Source organism: Oncorhynchus mykiss, chromosome 18, assembly GCF_057628025.1.
Source record: "Oncorhynchus mykiss isolate SJ-2025 chromosome 18, ASM5762802v1, whole genome shotgun sequence".
Lineage (NCBI taxonomy): Eukaryota > Metazoa > Chordata > Actinopteri > Salmoniformes > Salmonidae > Oncorhynchus > Oncorhynchus mykiss.
The window spans coordinates 61,974,879-61,994,960 of record NC_143039.1 but is presented as its reverse complement, the minus strand read 5'-3'; the positions used below and the strand labels follow the sequence as shown (position 1 = coordinate 61,994,960).

Sequence of the window (20,082 nt, the reverse complement as noted above, 5' to 3'; positions counted from 1 at the left end):
ACTGTTGCCCATATCATATCATTGATTATCCATCAATTATATCGAGCTTCTTGATTTAGTGTTTGATATTGAGCCTGAGTGCTTCTAAGGTCCAACTATAAAAAGATGTGGACTAGCATGTCCACTGTCCACTGAATAGCACTGCCTAACTGAACTGGGACTGGGGTTGAGAGAGGGCCTGTGTTACATGTTGTTTTCCTACGTTTTCTATTAATATGCCCCAGCTAGATAACAAAGCGGTTTCCCAGCCAGGCCACCCATTAGGAAGAGGAAGAGGGAGGTCCCCCTTAATTGTGTAAAGTACAAAAGCTATGTGGTGTGGTGCACTGTGGGTAATTAGGAGGATAAATATCCATGTCCCCGTCCCTCCGCCCACCCAAGACTACCGATAGACAGGACACCAGATACTGCTGATTGGGAAGTTTCCAGAAAGAAGGAGAGTGGGGAGAGAAGAGGGGAGGTGAAGAGGGGAGGTAAAGAGAGGGAGGAGGTAGATAAGGTCTTTCTCAGACTGGAAGATGCCCCCTCTCTGCCAGGAGCCTCCACCTTCCGTTCGATGCGAGGCCACTTGACAGATCATCACATTTCTCCTCTGATTGCAATCAGTGAAAAAAACAACACAGTAAGCAAAACCTGCACTGCAACGCATGTTATCAGACATCTGACTCCACCCACTATGTATCTAATGTACAAATACAGTAAAACAAACTACAACTGCATACCAGAAACATCAGAAACATCAGAACATGTTTCTATAGACCATCTGAATAGTTCTCAGATCATATAGCCGGGAGAAAAGGCTATAAACAAGACCAGTCCCTCTTATCAATAGACAAGCCTATTAACAGGCCCATTGCTCCTCGGGGACCATAGGCCCTTGATTTCTCTCCTCCTGACATACAAACAGACAAATGGTTGTTTGTGTTTATCATTGTGTGTATTTTGGTTGTTGAGTCCGATGCAACAGGTCTTCAGGGTACTTACTCCCTGATGAAGGCCATGCAGCTGAAACGCCTCAGAGTTTTTAAACTTTGTTTCCATTGAACATGCCATACAAATAAAGGCATTTTCATTCATTATATGAAGAGTGCCCTGGTCCTCCTTTCTTTTTGATGGCCAATTTACCCTTTTACCAAAGAGCAGCTTCTGTCTACCAGAACCTACTATTGTGTAACTTACAGCAGCTTCTGTCTACCAGAACCTACTATTGTGTACCTTAGCAGCTTCTGTCTACCAGAACCTACTATTGTGTACCTTAGCAGCTTCTGTCTACCAGAACCTACTATTGTGTACCTTAACAGCTTCGGTCTACCAGAACCTACTATTGTGTACCTTAACAGCTTCTGTCTACCAGAACCTACGATTGTGTACCTTAGCAGCTTCTGTCTACCATAACCTACTATTGTGTACCTTAGCAGCTTCTGTCTACCAGAACCTACTATTGTGTACTTTAGCAGCTTCTGTCTACCAGAACCTACTATTGTGTACCTTAGCAGCTTCTGTCTACCAGAACCTACTATTGTGTACCTTAACAGCTTCTGTCTACCAGAACCTACTATTGTGTACCTTAGCAGCTTCTGTCTACCAGAACCTACGATTGTGTACCTTAGCAGCTTCTGTCTACCAGAACCTACTATTGTGTACCTTAACAGCGCTTCCCTTCCTTATTTTTTTCCTACAAGTCCTCCAGGGATGTTGGGTGGTGTGTTGCTGTTGAATGAAGCTCCTGTTTCTCATCAACACATGACCATAAGACACAAACTGACACTCTGTGAGACCTGATTGAAAAACACATTAATAATGCCTTCCTCTACAGGGAGTATTAAGACTACACCAATTCTTTACAGGCCACCTAGTCAGACGGTGGCAGAGCTTCAGTGTATGTGTGTGTGTGTGTGTGTGTGTGTGTGTGTGTGGTGGCAGAGCTTCAGTGTATGTGTGTGTGTGTGTGTGTGTGTGTGTGTGTGTGTGTGTGTGTGTGTGTGTGTGTGTGTGTGAGTTAGTTTGTATCTCTCCCAGTCTCCCTGCAATGTTGTTATCCAGTGGAGTGTGAGATGAGGTTCTTCCCTCTGTCTGTGTCACATCACACAGAAACAGCAAAAGCAACACACTCTGCGCACACACACAGTACTCTTCTGTCTTGTTCTATCCTATCAGATTCGATACTGCAGGCAGCCACAGCAACAATCAGCCCAGCCACCTCGGGTCACAGCACAGCAAGTCATCTCCAAAAGAACCAATCAATCCTTGACGCCCACCCTCAAGCTGGAGTCAACTACGTAACTCTATGTTAGCGTCACATCCCCCCAGTGGTAGCGTCACATCACTGCGTCACTGGGGGGATGTGACGCTACCACTGGGGGGGATGTGACGCTACCACTGGGGGGATGTGACGCTGCCACTGGGGGGATGTGACGCTACCACTGGGGGGGGAATGTGACGCTACCACTGGGGTGGATGTGACGCTACCACTGGAGGATGTGACGCTACCACTGGGGGATGTGACGCTACCACGGCATCCCGGTAGCGTCACATCCCCACAGTGGTAGCGTCACATCCCCCAGTGGTAGCGTCACATCCCCCCAGTGGTAGCGTCACATCCCTCCAGTGGTAGCGTCACATCCCCCAGTGGTAGCGTCACATCCCCCCAGTGGTAGCGTCACATCCCTCCAGTGGTAGCGTCACATCCCTCCAGTGGTAGCGTCACATCCCCCCCAGTGGTAGCGTCACAACCCCTCAGTGGTAGCGTCACATCCCCCCCAGTGGTAGCGTCACATCCCCTCAGTGGTAGCGTCACATCCCCCCCAGTGGTAGCGTCACATCCCTCCAGTGGTAGCGTCACATCCCCCCCAGTGGTAGCGTCACAACCCCTCAGTGGTAGCGTCACATCCCCCCCAGTGGTAGCGTCACATCCCCCCCAGTGGTAGCGTCACATCCCCCCCAGTGGTAGCGTCACATCCCCCCCAGTGGTAGCGTCACATCCCCCTCAGTGGTAGCGTCACATCCCTCAGTGGTAGCGTCACATCCCCCAGTGGTAGCGTCACATCCCCCTCAGTGGTAGCGTCACATCCCCCAGTGGTAGCGTCACATCCCCCCCAGTGGTAGCGTCACATCCCCCCAGTGGTAGCGTCACATCCCCCAGTGGTAGTGTCACATCCCCCCAGTGGTAGCGTCACATCCCCCCAGTGGTAGCGTCACATCCCCCCCAGTGGTAGCGTCACATCCCCCAGTGGTAGCGTCACATCCCCCCAGTGGTAGCGTCACATCCCCCCAGTGGTAGCGTCACATCCCTCCAGTGGTAGCGTCACATCCCCCCCAGTGGTAGCGTCACAACCCCTCAGTGGTAGCGTCACATCCCCCCCAGTGGTAGCGTCACATCCCCCCCAGTGGTAGCGTCACATCCCCCCCAGTGGTAGCGTCACATCCCCCCCAGTGGTAACGTCACATCCCCCCAGTGGTAGCATCACATCCCCCCTAGTGGTAGGGTCACATCCACCCCAGTGGTAGCGTCACATCCACCCCAGTGGTAGCGTCACATCCACCCCAGTGGTAGCGTCACATCCCCCTCAGTGGTAGCGTCACATCCCTCAGTGGTAGCGTCACATCCCCCAGTGGTAGCGTCACATCCCCCTCAGTGGTAGCGTCACATCCCCCCAGTGGTAGCGTCACACCCCCCCCAGTGGTAGCGTCACATCCACCCCAGTGGTAGCGTCACATCCACCCAAGTGGTAGCGTCACATCCACCCCAGTGGTAGCGTCACATCCACCCCAGTGGTAGCGTCACATCCCCCCAGTGGTAGCGTCACATCCCCCAGTGGTAGCGTCACATCCCCCCAGTGGTAGCGTCACATCCCCCCCAGTGGAAGCGTCACATCCCCCCCAGTGGTAGCGTCACATCCCCCAGTGGTAGCGTCACATCCCCCCAGTGATAGCATCACATCCCCCCCAGTGGTAGCGTCACATCCCCCAGTGCGTGTGGGGCAAAATAATGACCTTTAACTGGTTGCACACAGCTTTGTTTCCCCCAGTCTCATCAGGTCTGTACTAATGACAGTAGGGGAATGCATGATAAGTGTCAAATTATCCACAATCCTGAGGGAGACTTCTGATTTCCCATCACCGCTATGGCACTTCCATTTAATCACATTGGCTGTGTCTACTTTGAAAGGGCCAGTCGCCAGGCGATACTTGGGAAATGTCTAATTGAGCAGTGCAGCAGCAGAGACGCAGGCTTCCCAACAACAGGACAACTATCAGACACAAGCCTTAACCTCCCTCCTCCCTGTTATCTTGAGAAAATTGCTAAGGGCCCCCGGTTGATAACAGTGTGTGTTGGACAGGCAAGATCAGACACGGCGTGATGTGAACTGTGTCTGGAGTCTGGACAAACACGTCCGGCAGTAGTTATCGTACACTACATGGAAAGGTATGTGGACACCTGCTCGTCGAACATCTCATTCCAAAATGATGGCCATTAATATGAAGTTGGTATCCCATTTGCTGCTATAACAGCCTTCACTCTTCTGGGAAGGCTTTCCACTAGATGTTGGAACATTCCTGCGGGGACTTGCTTCCATTCAGGCACAAGAGTATTAGTGGGGTTGGACACTGATGTTGGGCGATTAGGCCTGGCTCGCAGTCTGTGTTCCAATTCATCCCAAAGGTGTTCGATGGGGTTGAGGTCAAGGCTCTGTGCAGGCCAGTCAAGTTCTTCCACACCGATCTCAACAAACCATTTCTGTATGGACCATTGTGCATTGTCATGCTGAAACAGGAAAGGGCCTTCCCCAATCTGTTGCCACAAAGTTCAAAGCACAGAATTGTCTAGAATGTCATTGTATGCTGTAGAGTTAAGATTTGGAACTAAGGGGCCTAGCACAAACCATGAAAAACAGCCCCGGACCATTATTCCTCCTCCAAACTTTACAGTTGGCGCTATGGAGTCAGGAAGGTAACGTTCTCCTGGCATCCGCCAAACCCAGATTTGTCCTTCTGACTGCTAGATGGTGAAGAGTGATCCATCACCCCAGAGAATGCATTTCCACTGCTCCAGAGTACAATGGCGGTGAGCTTTACACCACTCCAGCCGACGCTTGGTATTGCACATGGTGATCTTAGTCTTGTATGCGGCTGCTCGGCCATGGAAACTCATTTCATGACGCTCCCGACGAACAGTTCTTGTGCTGACGTTCCTTCCAGTGGCAGTTTGGAACTCTGTAGTGAGTGTTGCTTCACAATACTTCACAATAACACTTCACAATAACAGCAATTACAGTTGACGAGTAGCTCTAGACAAACTGACTTGTTGGAGAAGGTGGAATCCTAAGACAGTGCCCCGTTGAAAGTAACTGAGCTCTTCAGTAAGGCCATTCTACTGCGATTGTTTGTTTCTGGAGATTGCATAGCTGTGTGCTCGATTTTAAACGCCTGTTAGCAACAGGTGTGGCTGAAATAGCCGAACTAGAGGTCGACCGATTAATCGGAATGGCCGATTAATTGGGGCCGATTTCAAGTTTTCAAAACAATCGGAAATTGGTATTTTTTGACACCGATTTGGCAGATTTTTTTTTTTTAATTTACACCTTTATTTAATCTTTATTTAACTAGGCAAGTCAGTTAAGAACACATTCTTATTTTCAATGACGGCCTAGGAATGGTGGGTTAACTGCCTCGTTCAGGGGCAGAACGACAGATTTTCACCTTGTCAGCTCGGGGGATTCAATCTTGCAACCTTACAATACTAAAGTGCCTATAAGAACATCCAATAGTCAAAGGTTAATGAAATACAAATGGTGTAGAGGGAAATAGTCCTATAATTCCTATAATAACTACAACCTAAAACTTCTTACCTGGGAACATGTTCTCATGTTCTGAGCAAGGAACTGAAACGTTAGCTTTCTTACATAGCACATATTGCACTTTAACTTTCTTCTCCAACACTTTGTTTTTGCATTATTTAAACCAAATTGAACATGTTTCATTATTTATTTGAGGTTAAATTGATTTTATTGATGTATTATATTAAGTTAAAATAAGTGTTCATTCAGTTTTGTTGTAATTGTCATTATTACAAATAAATAAATAAAAATCGGCCCGATTAATCGGTTTCTGTTTTTTTTGGTCCTCCAATAATCGGTATCGGTGTTGAAAAATCATAATCGGTCGACCTCTAAGCCGAACCCAGTTATTTGAATGCGTGTCCACATACATTTGGCTAGGTAGTGTAGGTGCTAAACCTGAGAAAAGGAATTCAGACAATGGTGATCCAACATTCCAAAGACTGGAATACAATGACAGTCCAAGAGTGACATGTTTTAAAGGCGTTGCCTACCTGACAACCAGATGTCTAATATGTCTCTGTGTATTGCTTCATTTGGCTTTTAAAGTGCACACCTAAATTGTAGAGGAAAAGGGTGTAGCTAGCCTTCTATGTTACCTGGTGTTCACTTCCCTGTACCTTGCTGTGGCCTTTACCCACGCCACACTACCCTCACTGATGTTTTCAAAGTGTTGCACAGAGCTAAATTCCAAATGGCACCCTATTCCCTAATAGTATACTAGGGGCCTGGTCAAAAGTAGTGCACTATATACGGAATAAGATGCCATTTGAAACTCATCCCAGGAGACTATTGCAGACATGCCATGACATCCCAATGAATCATCAGAACCAGACAATTGACACTTTCTCATGATGCACTGACTTACTCCCTGTCATAATCTACTGTGATTTAATAGGAAACCAAACAACCACAGCAAAACAAAACCTGATCTAATGAGTGAAGTTGGAGCAGGGTAAACACGGACAGGATAACCACGTCAATCATAGGGTTTTGCAGATTTGAATCACACAGTAACATGATCAAGATGGCCGCTAACATTGAGTGATCTTGATCTGGAAGCTGTTTGTCTTGTTCAGTGGGTCACAGAATAACTAATCCTCTGTTTTAAATCATTATTCAAATTGATTAATGGGTGTTCTGCAATGCAGCCAGATAGGTGGATTCCCCGTTTTGAATATTACGACCAGGACATTTCCTTATCTGATTAGGTAATGAATAGTACAGTTAGGTTCAGATGAGAATCCTAGGTGAATTTGGTGTTATTGAGTTTTTCCAGCATCAATTCGTATTAGTGGATATTAAAGTGCATCAACACATTTTCCCACCACCAGGAATGTCAATGTAATGGAATGACCTTTGAGAAATGTACCTGTCTGTTGAAAATTGTGTCTCTTCAGTTGTTCTTGTTCCAATCATTGCCTCTACTAACAGGCTCTGAAGGCCATAGCAACAAGTGCTCTAACAATGTTCATGTCCAAATAGAAAATCAATTTGACCAGGGTCAATAGCAGTAAGGAGAATCTAAAGATCACCAACAATGGTCCGACGAGGAGAGATCAATACCTTCCTTTTATTAGCATTTACTCTCTCTCTCTCATTCTTTTTCTCTGTATTTCTCTTTATTTTTCATCTCTCTCTTAATATGTCTGTCCTTGGCTTCGATACATCTCGCCCCCCCCCCCCCCCCCCCCCCCGTTTCTGCCATGACATCTTCATAAAAGGTTTACAAGTTTCACGTGAAACACACAGATAGTACTAAACTATAATAAGAAAGCATTTACAGTTTCTGGTGAGTGAATTGTTAATTCCATTGCTATTGGAGAAATTAAGAATAATGGAAATGGTTTTGTAGCCTAAACTAAATTCAATCATTTAGGCTTGCAGGGGGGAAAGGAATGGGAGTTCTCTGAAGACAGAGAGGATTTTGAAGCCTGGAAATTAGAGTAGGTGAGGAGAAGCACAAAGTGAAAGTTTTAGTGCCAACAAAGCCCTTTTCACTATAACCACAGTTGTCAAACACCCTGCTGACAGAGGCTTGCTGACAGTGTGACTGTGGCTGAGGGAGAGGAATGGTTCTGATGTGGCTCAAGAGTACTTCCTGTTTCCTAGTCTACTTTATTGAGCCTGTGTGATCAGAATCTACATTTCATATAAACATCCCTGTGGTTAACAGAACAAACCTGGCTAAACCATTAGGATCCCAACACATACACACACACACACATCCCTGTGGTTAACAGAACAAATCTGGCTAAACCATTAGCATCCCAACACACACACACACACACACTGACACATGCATGCACAGACACACAAACACTTATCAACCAGGGGCCCTTAGCAATTTTCACAATTTCACTCTCAGCCCCTGAGGTAAACCAGTTTAATGTTCAAAGGTGTCAAATGGAGCATGTTGAAGTAATTGCCTCTCAGAGTGTCAGAGTGGAGAACCAGACACCTCACTGTTTACATCTGAATGAAGGTAACAAACACTTTTCAAGCTTTCTGAAGTGGATAATCAAGCATGTGTGAGATATATATACATTAGCCTAGATCAGTAAAGCCTATTTAAATAAATCAGACAATAATCATGCTATATGTTTATGGCATCCCTATCACTAGCTATCAGTATAATCAAGGTTGAGAAGCCCAGTGGGTGCAGTGCAGACAACTTCACACATTGTCTCTAATCCCAGCTGTAGAAACACTTGGACAACGGAAGTGTGCTCCTGTCACTCAGAAGGTGTGAACAAAAAGCTTCCATCTCTCCTCATAGTTCCCAGTCCTCATAGTTCCCAGTGTTTTAGAAGAACGTAGTTGTGTTGGTTCCCCGTGTTTTAGAAGAACGTAGTTGTGTTGGTTCTCCGTGTTTTAGAAGAACGTAGTTGTGTTGGTTCCCCGTGTTTTAGAAGAACGTAGTTGTGTTTGTTCCCCTTGTTTTAGAAGAACGCAGTTGTGTTGGTTCCCCGTGTTTTAGAAGAACGCAGTTGTGTTGGTTCCCCGTGTTTTAGAAGAACGCAGTTGTGTTGGTTCTCCGTGTTTTAGAAGAACGTAGTTGTGTTGGTTCCCCGTGTTTTAGAAGAACGTAGTTGTGTTGGTTCCCCGTGTTTTAGAAGAACGTAATTGTGTTGGTTCTCCGTGTTTTAGAAGAACGTAGTTGTGTTGGTTCTCCGTGTTTTAGAAGAACGTAGTTGTGTTGGTTCCCCGTGTTTTAGAAGAACGTAGTTGTGTGTGCTGAAGAAGTGCACTTCAAGTCCCCTCCACCAACAGCTGCCAGTTTCCCTACAGCTCGTTTTGACCTGACATAGTACACCACTAATGTAAGGGTTACATTTATGACAGATATGTCCCGCACGCACTGTCGTCTGCTTCAAACTATGTTGTCAAACACAATCACTATTATATTACTATCAGTGAAAAACTGGGATGTTGAGCTGTAAGCATTTCGTTGGACAATGTATACCATGTGTATTCTGTACATACGACTAATAAAACTCGAAACTGATTCAAACCACATCTTTGACATGAAGGTGTAATAAGCTGGCATTAACGAACGCAGCTGTTAACGCTGTCGTCTTATTAAATCAATCATTTGAATGACAAAGGTTTGTTTATATCAAGACTTTTAGATTAACAGTAACTATCAGTCAATAAACTCACTGTGGTATAGTACAGCAGAGAGTAACCGTCTTCCTGAGGGAAGCGTCCAACATGTGGGCAAAATAATGTGATGATTGTTATGTTACAGTAGTAGTGGTTGTCTGCACTGCATACTGCCAAACTGGCCAGAGAATCTGGGAAAGTTTGAAGCCTGAGTTCTTCTTTTTAATCCCCGTAGACAGACTACACACACACACACACACACACACACACACAACACACACAGAGGACGTCCACACAGACCGAGGGAGGGTGTTTCTCTTGGCACAGTGGGTACAGTAAGTGCCAGCCTGCCATGCCAGTGGTAGGAAGAAACCTCTAAACGCCTGTTGGTGTCAATAACACTGTGCATCTCAATATACCATCAGGGTACTAAGTAGAATATAAAACACCTACTGTCACCTGCTGCTGGTCTTGCGGTGTGACTATATACCCAGTTTATATATGTACCCATGCAGGAAGTACATTTGCATCTCAACACTAGAGTAATGTCACTGTTATAAAAATTGAGTGCCAAATGCTAGATAATATTAATTTCATTGACTATAAAACTAAAAAAACGGTTGTGCTTGAAGAGAATAGACAAACAAAATCTTTGCAAGAGGCCAATGCTCTAATCTCTACATTTGTCTTGAAAGTGTAAAAGCTTCTTTATAGTAATACCATGCCAAGTCTGTCTTCTTATCCATAATAAATGTGTGGCTTTTTGAAAAGCCTACAATATGAAATAGGAAGGAATTAATATACTTCCCAGTAAAAACTGAGAACTCATGGCAAACGCAGGGCAGCAAGCGAGATGCACAGCATTCAACTTTGAATTGATCCCCCACATTGTAACTGCTGCATTGCAATATATTAAATTGCCTAACTATGCAGAAACTTTGATTCAGCGCTCCAACTAGTTGAAGCAGCATACACCTATCATCCGATAGCGGTCTCCCTGCAACCCATGTGCCCCATCACCCTAGTCGAATGTTTCAACTGTGACGTTGAGAACCACGGCTACTATCTTCCTAATCAATATCCCCCCCAAAATTTGGTCCATTCCTCAAAGCGACTGTTCGACGCCCGCCTTCCTCGCATGGCGGTGCTGCGGCATAATTTTTATTTTTTTAAAGACATATCAATGAAGTTTCGGGAAAATGTGCCTATAGCAACCCAAACCCACACCTCAATACCATTCGAAATAAACGGACCCGTCGACATGAAGACGCAACTTTCTACATTCGCTGATGAAGGAGTCTGGAGACCACTTACCTTAGAAGACCATCCATGAATAGCAGTCGGTCGTTAGGCTACTGTTGAATTGAAACTCGTTGGATATGTGCAGTGCGGCTCCACCACCTCAGAAAACCCCGCATTTATTAAAATAATTTACATAAAATGAATACGTCTTGGTAAACCCTCAAAACAAATTGTATTCAAAACTGAGGAGCTCTGAGGCGCGTTCTCTACCGTGCGCGAATATTCCCAGACGTAGTACGTTGCTATTCTGACTATGCACCCAGACCCACTCCTTTTCTCCGGTAAAATGTTGAGGAGGAGTGACAGATCGGGCAAGCAGCTGCGCTATGGTCTCTGGGACATGTAGTGCGTAATTGCACTCAGAACGTGGAGAGCGTTCCCACTGGAAACAGATGTCAATTCAACGTCTATTCCACGTTGGTTCAATGTAATGTCATTGAAATGACGTGGAAACAACGTTGATTCAACCAGTTGATTCAACGGGAAATATATAGTAATGCAATGTAGAGTAATGTAGAGTCAATGTATTAGGCTAGATCTAATGTGTTCTACATTATTATAATGTTATTTAATTGTTTTAGAACACCACTTTTATTTGCAGAACAAGATACCTTGACAGATGAGCATTAAGAACTCAGGGTAGCCTACACAAAGACAATAGCTGTAGTCTGCCCGTCTTCAACAAGCCTATATGGGTATTTTGGGAGTGAGCCCTCCTTTGGTTAATAAATGAAGTAAGACAATGACAGTCATCTTTGGCTTCCTGATAATCCCCTCATAGGCTGATTGAAATAATAATTCAGCATGGCCATAACTTATATTTAGGCACTCAAAGTTGACAAAACCAGTAGAAAATAATATACAAACACCCCTTACTGTTATTTAACCTTTATTAGAAATTGACCCCTCCCTGGTCAATTCCGCTACATTGTTTCTTTGAGCCTGCCCCCTCCCTGCTTATGACTTGGTCCTCTGACTGAACAGAACATTGAGTTTAGGGCTGCAACAGGGCTTGGGGAGTGGTGAATACTGTATGAATCAAAATAAAGCCTGTTACTTACACTTCTTAATAGAAAAATGGACATTAATGGCGAGGGTGTGGGAATGTCATAAAACCCCTTTTAACACTATTTATCACTTTGATGAATAGAGTATAGCTAAAAATAAAAGCATTTTATTTCCGCAAAACTGAAAAAGAGACGATGGCAGCTTGGAAATGTTCTTTTGTGCAATATTTTGGTGACGTATGTTGTCATATACAATGTTTTCTCACAGTCACAACCCACCACAGCTGTTATCATTGTACTGTATGCGTACTGTAGCCTGCCTACATTTATTTATGGTTCAGAGGACACAGAGGCCGAGGCAGAATATATCTACCATATTTCTTGGTACGTTGGACATGAAGGTGGGACTATCTATCTGAGTTTAAATGAAGTGTACCATGAATGGATTTGATTAATGAATACTGCTACATTCACCCACTGCTTTTCATTATAACCCAATGCCATATTGTTTGACATTTTCTGCTTGGAAATGAGTTTTGACAACATTTCTTGGTTAAATCGGGAAAATGCCTGTGTTAATAAAGCACTATGGAGTAGAACCCCATGAAAAGACTCAAACACGAACGGCATCTGACAAACCACCGACAGTATCATTTGAATAAAAGTGTTTTGCATTGTGTGCATTCTTGTATAGTTGACCCTTTCCACCTGGTTCTAGAAGCAAACAACTGTAGCTTGCCTTATACTCTACTTCCTCACTCGCCATTCATTTGATCATGTGACTTGTCAGTTTGATTGTCTATTTTAAAGACACACCTCTGCTTTTATTGACTCAGAGCATGACAGTGTGTGTGCGTGTGTGTGTGTGTGTGTGTGTGTGTGTGTGTGTGTGTGTGTGTGTGTGTGTGTGTGTGTGTGTGTGTGTGTGTGTGTGTGTGTGTGTGTGTGTGTGTGTGTGTGTGTGTGTGTGTGCGTGTGCATGTATTTACCTCTGCTATATTAAATTAGATCATGACAGATTGCCCCAGACGGTCGGTCCTCTCCAACCTAACTTAATTTTACACACCAACATCATCAGTCAGTAGATTAGCAGAGATTGTCAGTAGCGATTTCCTCTCAGTTACAGTAATCAATCATGTCATGTTATTCAGAAACAGTCGCTAGTGTTTATTGAATATTAATTAAGAGAATAGCATAAAATATGTGCTATAGATGCATGAAAAAAACTGAAATTATACAAAATATTTGGGAATTTAGGATACACATGGATAATTATTGTTTATTATGACCAGTGGAAATTAAATAGGTCTATAGCCAATACTGAGAGAACTTAATGGAAATAGAGCTGCCTCCGCCATCTTTGCTTCCTTAGTGGTGGAACTTCCAGTAGCCAATTCTTCACACTTCGGCTTCAGTTACTTGCAGTAGCTAGCTAACTTGACCCACCGTTTAACGATGAGTTCTTCATGACAAACTAGTAGCATATACTAGTACACTCTTAGAAAAATGGGTTCCAAAAGGATTCTTTGTCTGCCCCCATAGGAGAACCCTTTTTGGTTCCAGGTAGAACCCTTTCTCGCTCCAGGTAGAACTATTTTGGGTTCCACGTAGAACCCTTTGTGGAAAGGGTTCTACCTGGAACCAAAAAGGGTTCTTCAATTATTTTTAATCTAAGAGTGTAGCATATAATATGTTCAGTAAAGGTTGAACGTTTTTTTAGAGCTGCAATGTACTGATAATCCTTTTACCTTTTACGGAACCTTTTACGGTCTGAGTACAGTTGTGGCACATTACGATCTACACCCACCTCCAAACTATCCTTCTCGTCAACCTTTTCATGAAGAAACCCCCGAAACGATCACATTTGCTCCTTCCACTTTGTGGACAAGAACACTACAGTAGGCCTGCGGCAGATTAAACTGCATGTCTTGATGGTAGTGAGAGGTAAGTCAAGTGAGAGGTAAGTCCATTCAGAGATGGAAGAGGAAGTGACACACCCCACTCATAGTTTTTTACTGGTTCAATGAAAGTCAATGACCTAAGTAGACCAGACCCAGCTGCTACAAACCCACTTAAGTAAACCAGAACATAATTTTTCGGGACAATTGTAAATGGCTTGAGTGAGCTATCTATAATTTATACACCATTTTTGGGTCAGTGGCCATAACAAAGAGAATTTAAATAAAGTCGCCTAGAAATTGTTTTGCCAATAGAAATCTCCAGAGCTAAATATTAAGAATTATAAACTGGGTAGTTTGGCTCCTAGATGCTGATTGGCTGAACACTGTAGTATATTTAAGCAATAAGTCCTGAGGGGGTGTGGCACATGGCCAATATACCACGGCTAAGGGCTGTTCTTATAAGTGACACGACGCAGAGTGCCTGGATACAGCCCTTAGCCGCTTTATATTGGCCATATGCAGTGCCACTAACCCCCGAGGAGCCTTATTGCTATTATAAATTGCTTACCAATGTAATTAGAACAGTAAAAAAGTAGTTTCGCATCATACCTGTGGTATATTTTCTCTTATATACTGAATGGTTTGATCCCTGAATGCTGATTTTTTTTTTTTATATAAAAAAATGTACCTTTATTTAACTAGGCAAGTCAGTTAAGAACAAATTCTTATTTACAATGACGGCCAACACTGGTCAAACCCGGACAACGCTGGGCCAAATGTGCACCGCCCTTTGGGACTCCCAATCACGGCCGGTTGTGATTGGCTGACAGCCGTGGTATATCAGACTTGAAAGCAGTTTATAATAGCAATAAGGCTCCTCGGGGGGTTGTGGTATATGGCCAATATACCACGACTAAGGGCTATATCCAGGCACTCTGCGTTGTGTCACTTATAAGAACAGCTCTTAGCCATGGTATATTGGCTATATACCACACCCCCTCAGGTCTTATTACTTAAATATAGGACTCTGGAAATCCCTGATTACGGTTGTACTGTAGGTGTTGTCATTGTGACATTAGCTAGCATAGGTCATGCCCAGAAACACGTCTAACGAAGTTGTAGTCATGACATTTTCAGCTACTTAAGACATTGTCTCAAATCTAGATTTTTTTCCTTTAGATTTCCAGAAAATTAACAATTTAGGATCAATTTTTTACTTCTCCCATTGACTTTCCAAACCCTGGTCTGGTTTGTCGATTCTGTTGGTCCTCTGGGTTTCAAAACTCTGTAGTCATCATTTCAATAAGGTGAACATGATTTGACAAAGCCTACCTAAGTTTGTACATATTATCAAGTAGGCTGTCAGTGGCACTGAATTATAGCCTAATTAATCCTATTGTAGCGATCCTTGTTACAATTCCCACCAAGTGGGATAACCCTATTGGCACAATACGTGGGGTGTTTGCCTTTCGCGCTAGGGACCCTGGTTAGCTTCCCTGCCCTGCCGTTCGCTACATTGGTGCCAGAAGTGAGATGATGTACTGGTTCAATGAGGCCATTGCAACACACGGCCCAAACTTTTAAAGGGGTCTGAGTAGTCGAAACAAGAGGATGTGCCTTCCGGTTTGGAGGGGGAAGTGTGGTGAGCCTTGCTATATGAGCCACATTACAATTCCCACCAAGTGGGTTAAGCCTATTGTTTCAATGCGCAGACTGTTTGCCTTTCACGCCAGCACCCTGGGTTTGCTTCCCTGACCCACCGTTCACTACACTGGGCTATCTACAACATATTCACCCACACACCAAAGACAATTTAAAGAGCCACTGAACATGCTGATTGGCATTGGTGTTTTTCTTTTTCTGTTACTGTTATTTCAGTATTGGGGGTGTGTTTCCTGACTGGCTCTGCATTTGGTTAATTATGTTTTTCCCCCATTAGACACTGTAGATGAGGAAGTCTGTCTCACTGTCTATGCTATTGGACAGAGAGCATTCACTGCAGCTGTTCACCCCATGTTAGTGGGCAAATGGAAATCATATAATCAAAACCCAACCTTCATTACCAGTTGTGACACATGGATGTTCCAAACTCCATTTAAGACGAGACTGACTTTATGACCCAAATGATCCTACATACACTTTGTAGTCAATTTCGACACTAGAATAACTGATACTGACTCGAATAGATGCCGTTTTCAAAGGGATTCGTCGCTTTTTAAATGCAGTCACACGTTATATAAATGTAAAACTATGTTCACACACCATGCAAAGTTGTAACCCGATAAATTATTTGAATGATCAATTTGTAACATTATTCATGTTTTCTCCATTACTGCCATCTAGTGTGTGCAGAATGAGCAATTAGTGAAAGTGACAAAGGAAGCTTTTACTTGTGTTATCCACTACTCCCCTCTAGCGATGAACATCTGTTGTGAGAGTATTCAGTAAATTTGCTAATTATCAATAGATCTGTCAATATGCTCATAGGCTGTTCTGAGACCGTATCCGTGACTGAACACAGTCTCCGGAGGTGAAAGTAAGTAAAGCAGATGTATGTATTCAAAATTAGCCTCTCTGCAGTGACACACCCACCTGACAGTGTCATATTAAAATAAATCAACATCAACCACCCCCTAGAAACAATGACACTGGGTCTGTGTGCCAGGAGTCTGCTCCACCACCTGGAAACAGTAACAGAACAGTTTAAAAACTGTGAACTCACTCTTGTAGAATCTGCGCTCGAGACGTTCCTGAACAGCGCCCAGGTTGAAAGGTCATCGTTGCGAAAATATGGCGGCGGTGGTGCTGAAGCAGTCAAGAACATTGTTGTGCAGATTTGTCCATTTGAATCCAATGTTCGTTCCACACGGTAAGAAAGTAAGTTGTCTACTTGAGCCATGTGAATATACATTTTTCTAGTGAGCAGAATGTACTTTTATTCATTCTATGAAAGGGAAGCAACTCTCTCCTGTAGGACAAATAATGCATCTCTCATTTCACAGATGCTCACAGACAATCACGGCATCGTTTCGTGTTATCTGTGCAACCAGTCATTTTTTTTAGCAACATTTCTTCATATTGTTGATATAGTCAGATTTAGCAAGGTTATTAGTTTCTAGCTAGCAACCTTAAATATCTCGCCTAATAAACGTTGAGATTGGTAGATCGAGATTGTCATTCAGCTTCTTGCTTCACTGGCAACAACCGTTAAATGCTAATGTTAGAATGCTATTGCTGTAAACTCAATATTTGGCAAGCATCATCAAGCAATGTGTTATATGACTGTTTATTCCAGATTTACAAACCATCTATAAACTATTCATTAACTGATTATGTAGGCCTATAATCTACTGCATAGCATGTAGCCACAAGGCGCATTCCATAATTAAGAGGCTCGCTGAAATAAGTAACGGTTGGCATGTAATTTACAGATATTTTTTCTCTTCTGAATGGGTGAAGTTAATCTATATTTCTTATTCCGGTGATGGATCAATCCCCACACCGAGATGCATCCCCTGTTAATGTGACGTTCCTTGTTGGTGTCCTGCAGGGAGTTCCTGGTCATGGTTGGATCTGAGAAGGCCAGATCTACCAGTATAAACTCTGAGGTGATGACAGAAGTGAAACATGACCAGTCTGAACCACTGGTGGACATTACATTTAGTAAGTAGAATAAAGTTGACTTTTACCTAAACTTTACATAATATAGGCCTAAGGTAGGTCTATATTGCCAGTTGTCACCAATCCTGGTACTGGAGAGATATAGTGTGCAGGCTTTTGTTCCAGACCAGTATTTACAAAAACATAATTAGCCTACATAATAGTAATTAGCTTATTGGATTCTTTGGGGTCCTCACCATTTGGTACCAAGTAGCCGAGTTCACAATTTGGTTTTGTGTACCTTTTATCCTGCCTCAGCTCAACGAGTGCTTTAGCCTCTTCCCTACAGTGGACGGAGAAAGGCTAATGATGAAGGGAGCGAGACTGACCATCAAGGAGATGCTGACTGCACTGCAGTCCCGATGTGTAGCCAAGGACCCCCAGGCCAAAATTACAGCCAAGAACTAGTCCCACCCTCAGTAATGTGTATGTGTATTTGTAAATGTTTATAATAAAATACTTTCATTGAACTATTCTGTGTTGGTTTTCACTCAATTATAGAACTTATTGAATGGTTTTACGTTTAGCGAAGTTGTACTGTGTGCATTTTCACTTTTTTAAGTTATTTAGGTTCGATGGCATAAGACATATTTGAAGTGAAAATCATTTAATTTTTTTCTGCCAAGTTTAAGATAATCTTTGTCCACTCTATGTAGGCTATTCGATTGTATTATCTCCCTCTGTCATAGTTTTGGAGCATGTGATTTGTCAACTATTTCCAGAGTAATATACACTCTTTTAAGCGTTTGAAAGGACATTGTGAAACGCATAGCCTCTGACATAGTAAGCTAAACGTAATTTGGCACAGTAGTAGATGTGGCACTCAAAAACCTTTCACCCATTCTAGCATTATTCCATCCATCGAAAATTGAGGAACTACATACAGTGACGTTCGTGACTGTGATTGGGTAGTTTTAGAATGCGCGAGCCAGAGAGATCCCTTTAAAACCGTGGCTCGTTCTCAACAGAGTGAGTAGAGTTGAGCTTGGACCAATAGACTGAACTGTTGGGAATATTGCAGATATAGGCTAACTGGAAAGATGGTTGACAAGTTTGTGGGGACCTGGAAAATGATTTCCAGCGAGAACTTTGATGACTACATGAAAGCTTTGGGTATGATATATGTGTCTAATCTTAAATTATTGATTACATATGAATGTATATAATAATATACATATAACATGATGCTATGATAAGGCTAGTCATTTTTATTTGCATAAAGTATTATGTATTATGCATTGGGTTGCACCACGCCACACTGTCATACATCCCTCTTGACAGTTTGTTCTCCGTTGTGCAGGTGTTGGTTTCGCGACCCGACAGGTGGGAAACCGCACCAAGCCCAGTTTGATCATCAACATGGACGACCAAGGAATGATCTGTTTGAAATCTCAGAGCACTTTCAAAACGGTTGAGGTTAAATTCAATCTCAACGAGCCTTTCGAAGAAACAACCGCAGACGACAGAAAAACAATGGTTGGTTTTGATAAAAATCTGTGTGTGAAAGTCCGTTGATTTGGGTTAACGGGTCATTGGAAATAACTTTCATTTTTTTTCTTTCATCTTCAGACCGTTTTTAGTCTTGAAAATTGCAAACTTGTGCAAAAACAGAAGTGGGACGGCAAAGAGACAACAATAGAGAGAGAGGTGACTGGTGATGGAAAGTTGATAGCGGTAAGGAATCGTTTTTTAATTACTTATATACATTTTAAAAAACGTTTCTCAAATGGTCCTGTAGTCTTTTTTGGCATGTTTGTAGTGCTTGTTTATTTGTAAATAACTTCTTAACTTGACAGACTAATGTAAAAATGTATGATATAAATGCATTTAAAAAAACTTTTTTCACCACAAAGTTGAAATGTTGCCAATGAAACTTGTTGGGAAAGTTAAGTCACACTGGACTATGTAAGCTCAACCATTTTACATCTGACATTGAACAAGTGTTTTATCACCCTTTAACCTAAAACATATCCTGGAATGTGTATTCCTGGCTCTTCGCCTGCACCTGAAACATCTCAACTCTGACCTACTGTAACACAACCCATTTTCCTCTCCTATTCTCCTCTCTTCTCCTGTTCCATCCTCTCATCTTCCACTCCTCTTCCACTCTTACTTCTCATCCTTACAGAAATGCATGATGGGAGATGTGATTGCGGTGAGGACATACATGAAGGAGGTGTAATGGGACTCAGGACCATTTTGTTTCGGATGACGACAGGCTCAGTTCAATGAGCAGCAAAGCTAAAGTTACAGCGCGTATTGCTCATATTATTCATTGTATTGCCAAACAAATTTATGCATTGTAATACTTCAATATAATACATTTGGTTATAAACATTGTTTTGGTTTTAATAAAAAACTTTCAATTTCCCTCTGTTCTCATTTGGAATTATTGCATGATGTCTTGGTTGGATTCTCCAGATGTGACAGTAGGGACTATATTGACCGCTGAATACTTACATGTATGTTTTACTTTTTTAACTCTAAACATATAAAAAATAATGAGACATAAGACAAGAACACATTTTATTCATAGACTTTGACACAAAATGTGGGAGATTTCATCCCATCGTGTTGCCACGTTTCTCCTTAAATAACAGATGTCTTTCTTGATTGCAATGAGCTTTAACAATGAACAAATCCATCATTGTTTTCTGCAACAAATAATTAAGTATATTTGATTATCGCAAACATGGATATTTGTCAGCTCCCTTGGCTTTATCATAACCATGTGTTTAACCCATTACAGTCTTGGCCTTGTCTAAGCCG

The 20,082-nt window shown here is 42.9% G+C and overlaps 3 protein-coding genes across 10 annotated transcripts in view; 2 read left to right on the top strand and 1 right to left on the bottom strand.

Annotated features, from left to right (window-relative positions):
* The window catches only part of LOC110496546 (phosphoprotein associated with glycosphingolipid-enriched microdomains 1), an 81,029-nt gene extending 69,895 nt beyond the window's left edge, over positions 1-11,134 (bottom strand). For 3 of the 8 annotated variants that reach the window (XM_036953277.2, XM_036953281.2, XM_036953280.2), the window contains exon 1: positions 10,758-11,028. The gene's annotated coding sequence lies outside the window, so the exon portion shown is untranslated. Of the gene's footprint in view, positions 1-10,757 lie in introns of all 8 variants that reach the window. The other 5 variants (XM_036953275.2, XM_036953278.2, XM_036953274.2 and 2 more) reach the window with 3 other exon arrangements.
* Positions 11,135-16,280: 5,146 nt separating this feature from the next.
* On the top strand, positions 16,281-17,783 carry LOC118941189 (large ribosomal subunit protein mL53). Its single transcript, XM_036953272.2, has 3 exons — positions 16,281-16,522; positions 17,204-17,316; positions 17,572-17,783. Exons 1-3 carry the CDS (start codon positions 16,296-16,298, stop codon positions 17,586-17,588), a joined length of 357 nt encoding a protein of 118 aa, XP_036809167.1. The 5' UTR covers positions 16,281-16,295; the 3' UTR covers positions 17,589-17,783.
* A 474-nt stretch (positions 17,784-18,257) lies between these two features.
* On the top strand, positions 18,258-19,683 carry LOC110496544 (fatty acid-binding protein, heart). Its single transcript, XM_021572500.3, has 4 exons — positions 18,258-18,426; positions 18,614-18,789; positions 18,883-18,987; positions 19,442-19,683. The coding sequence occupies exons 1-4, from the start codon at positions 18,354-18,356 to the stop codon at positions 19,493-19,495; spliced, it is 408 nt and encodes a 135-aa protein (XP_021428175.1). The 5' UTR covers positions 18,258-18,353; the 3' UTR covers positions 19,496-19,683.
* Positions 19,684-20,082: the final 399 nt, after the last annotated feature.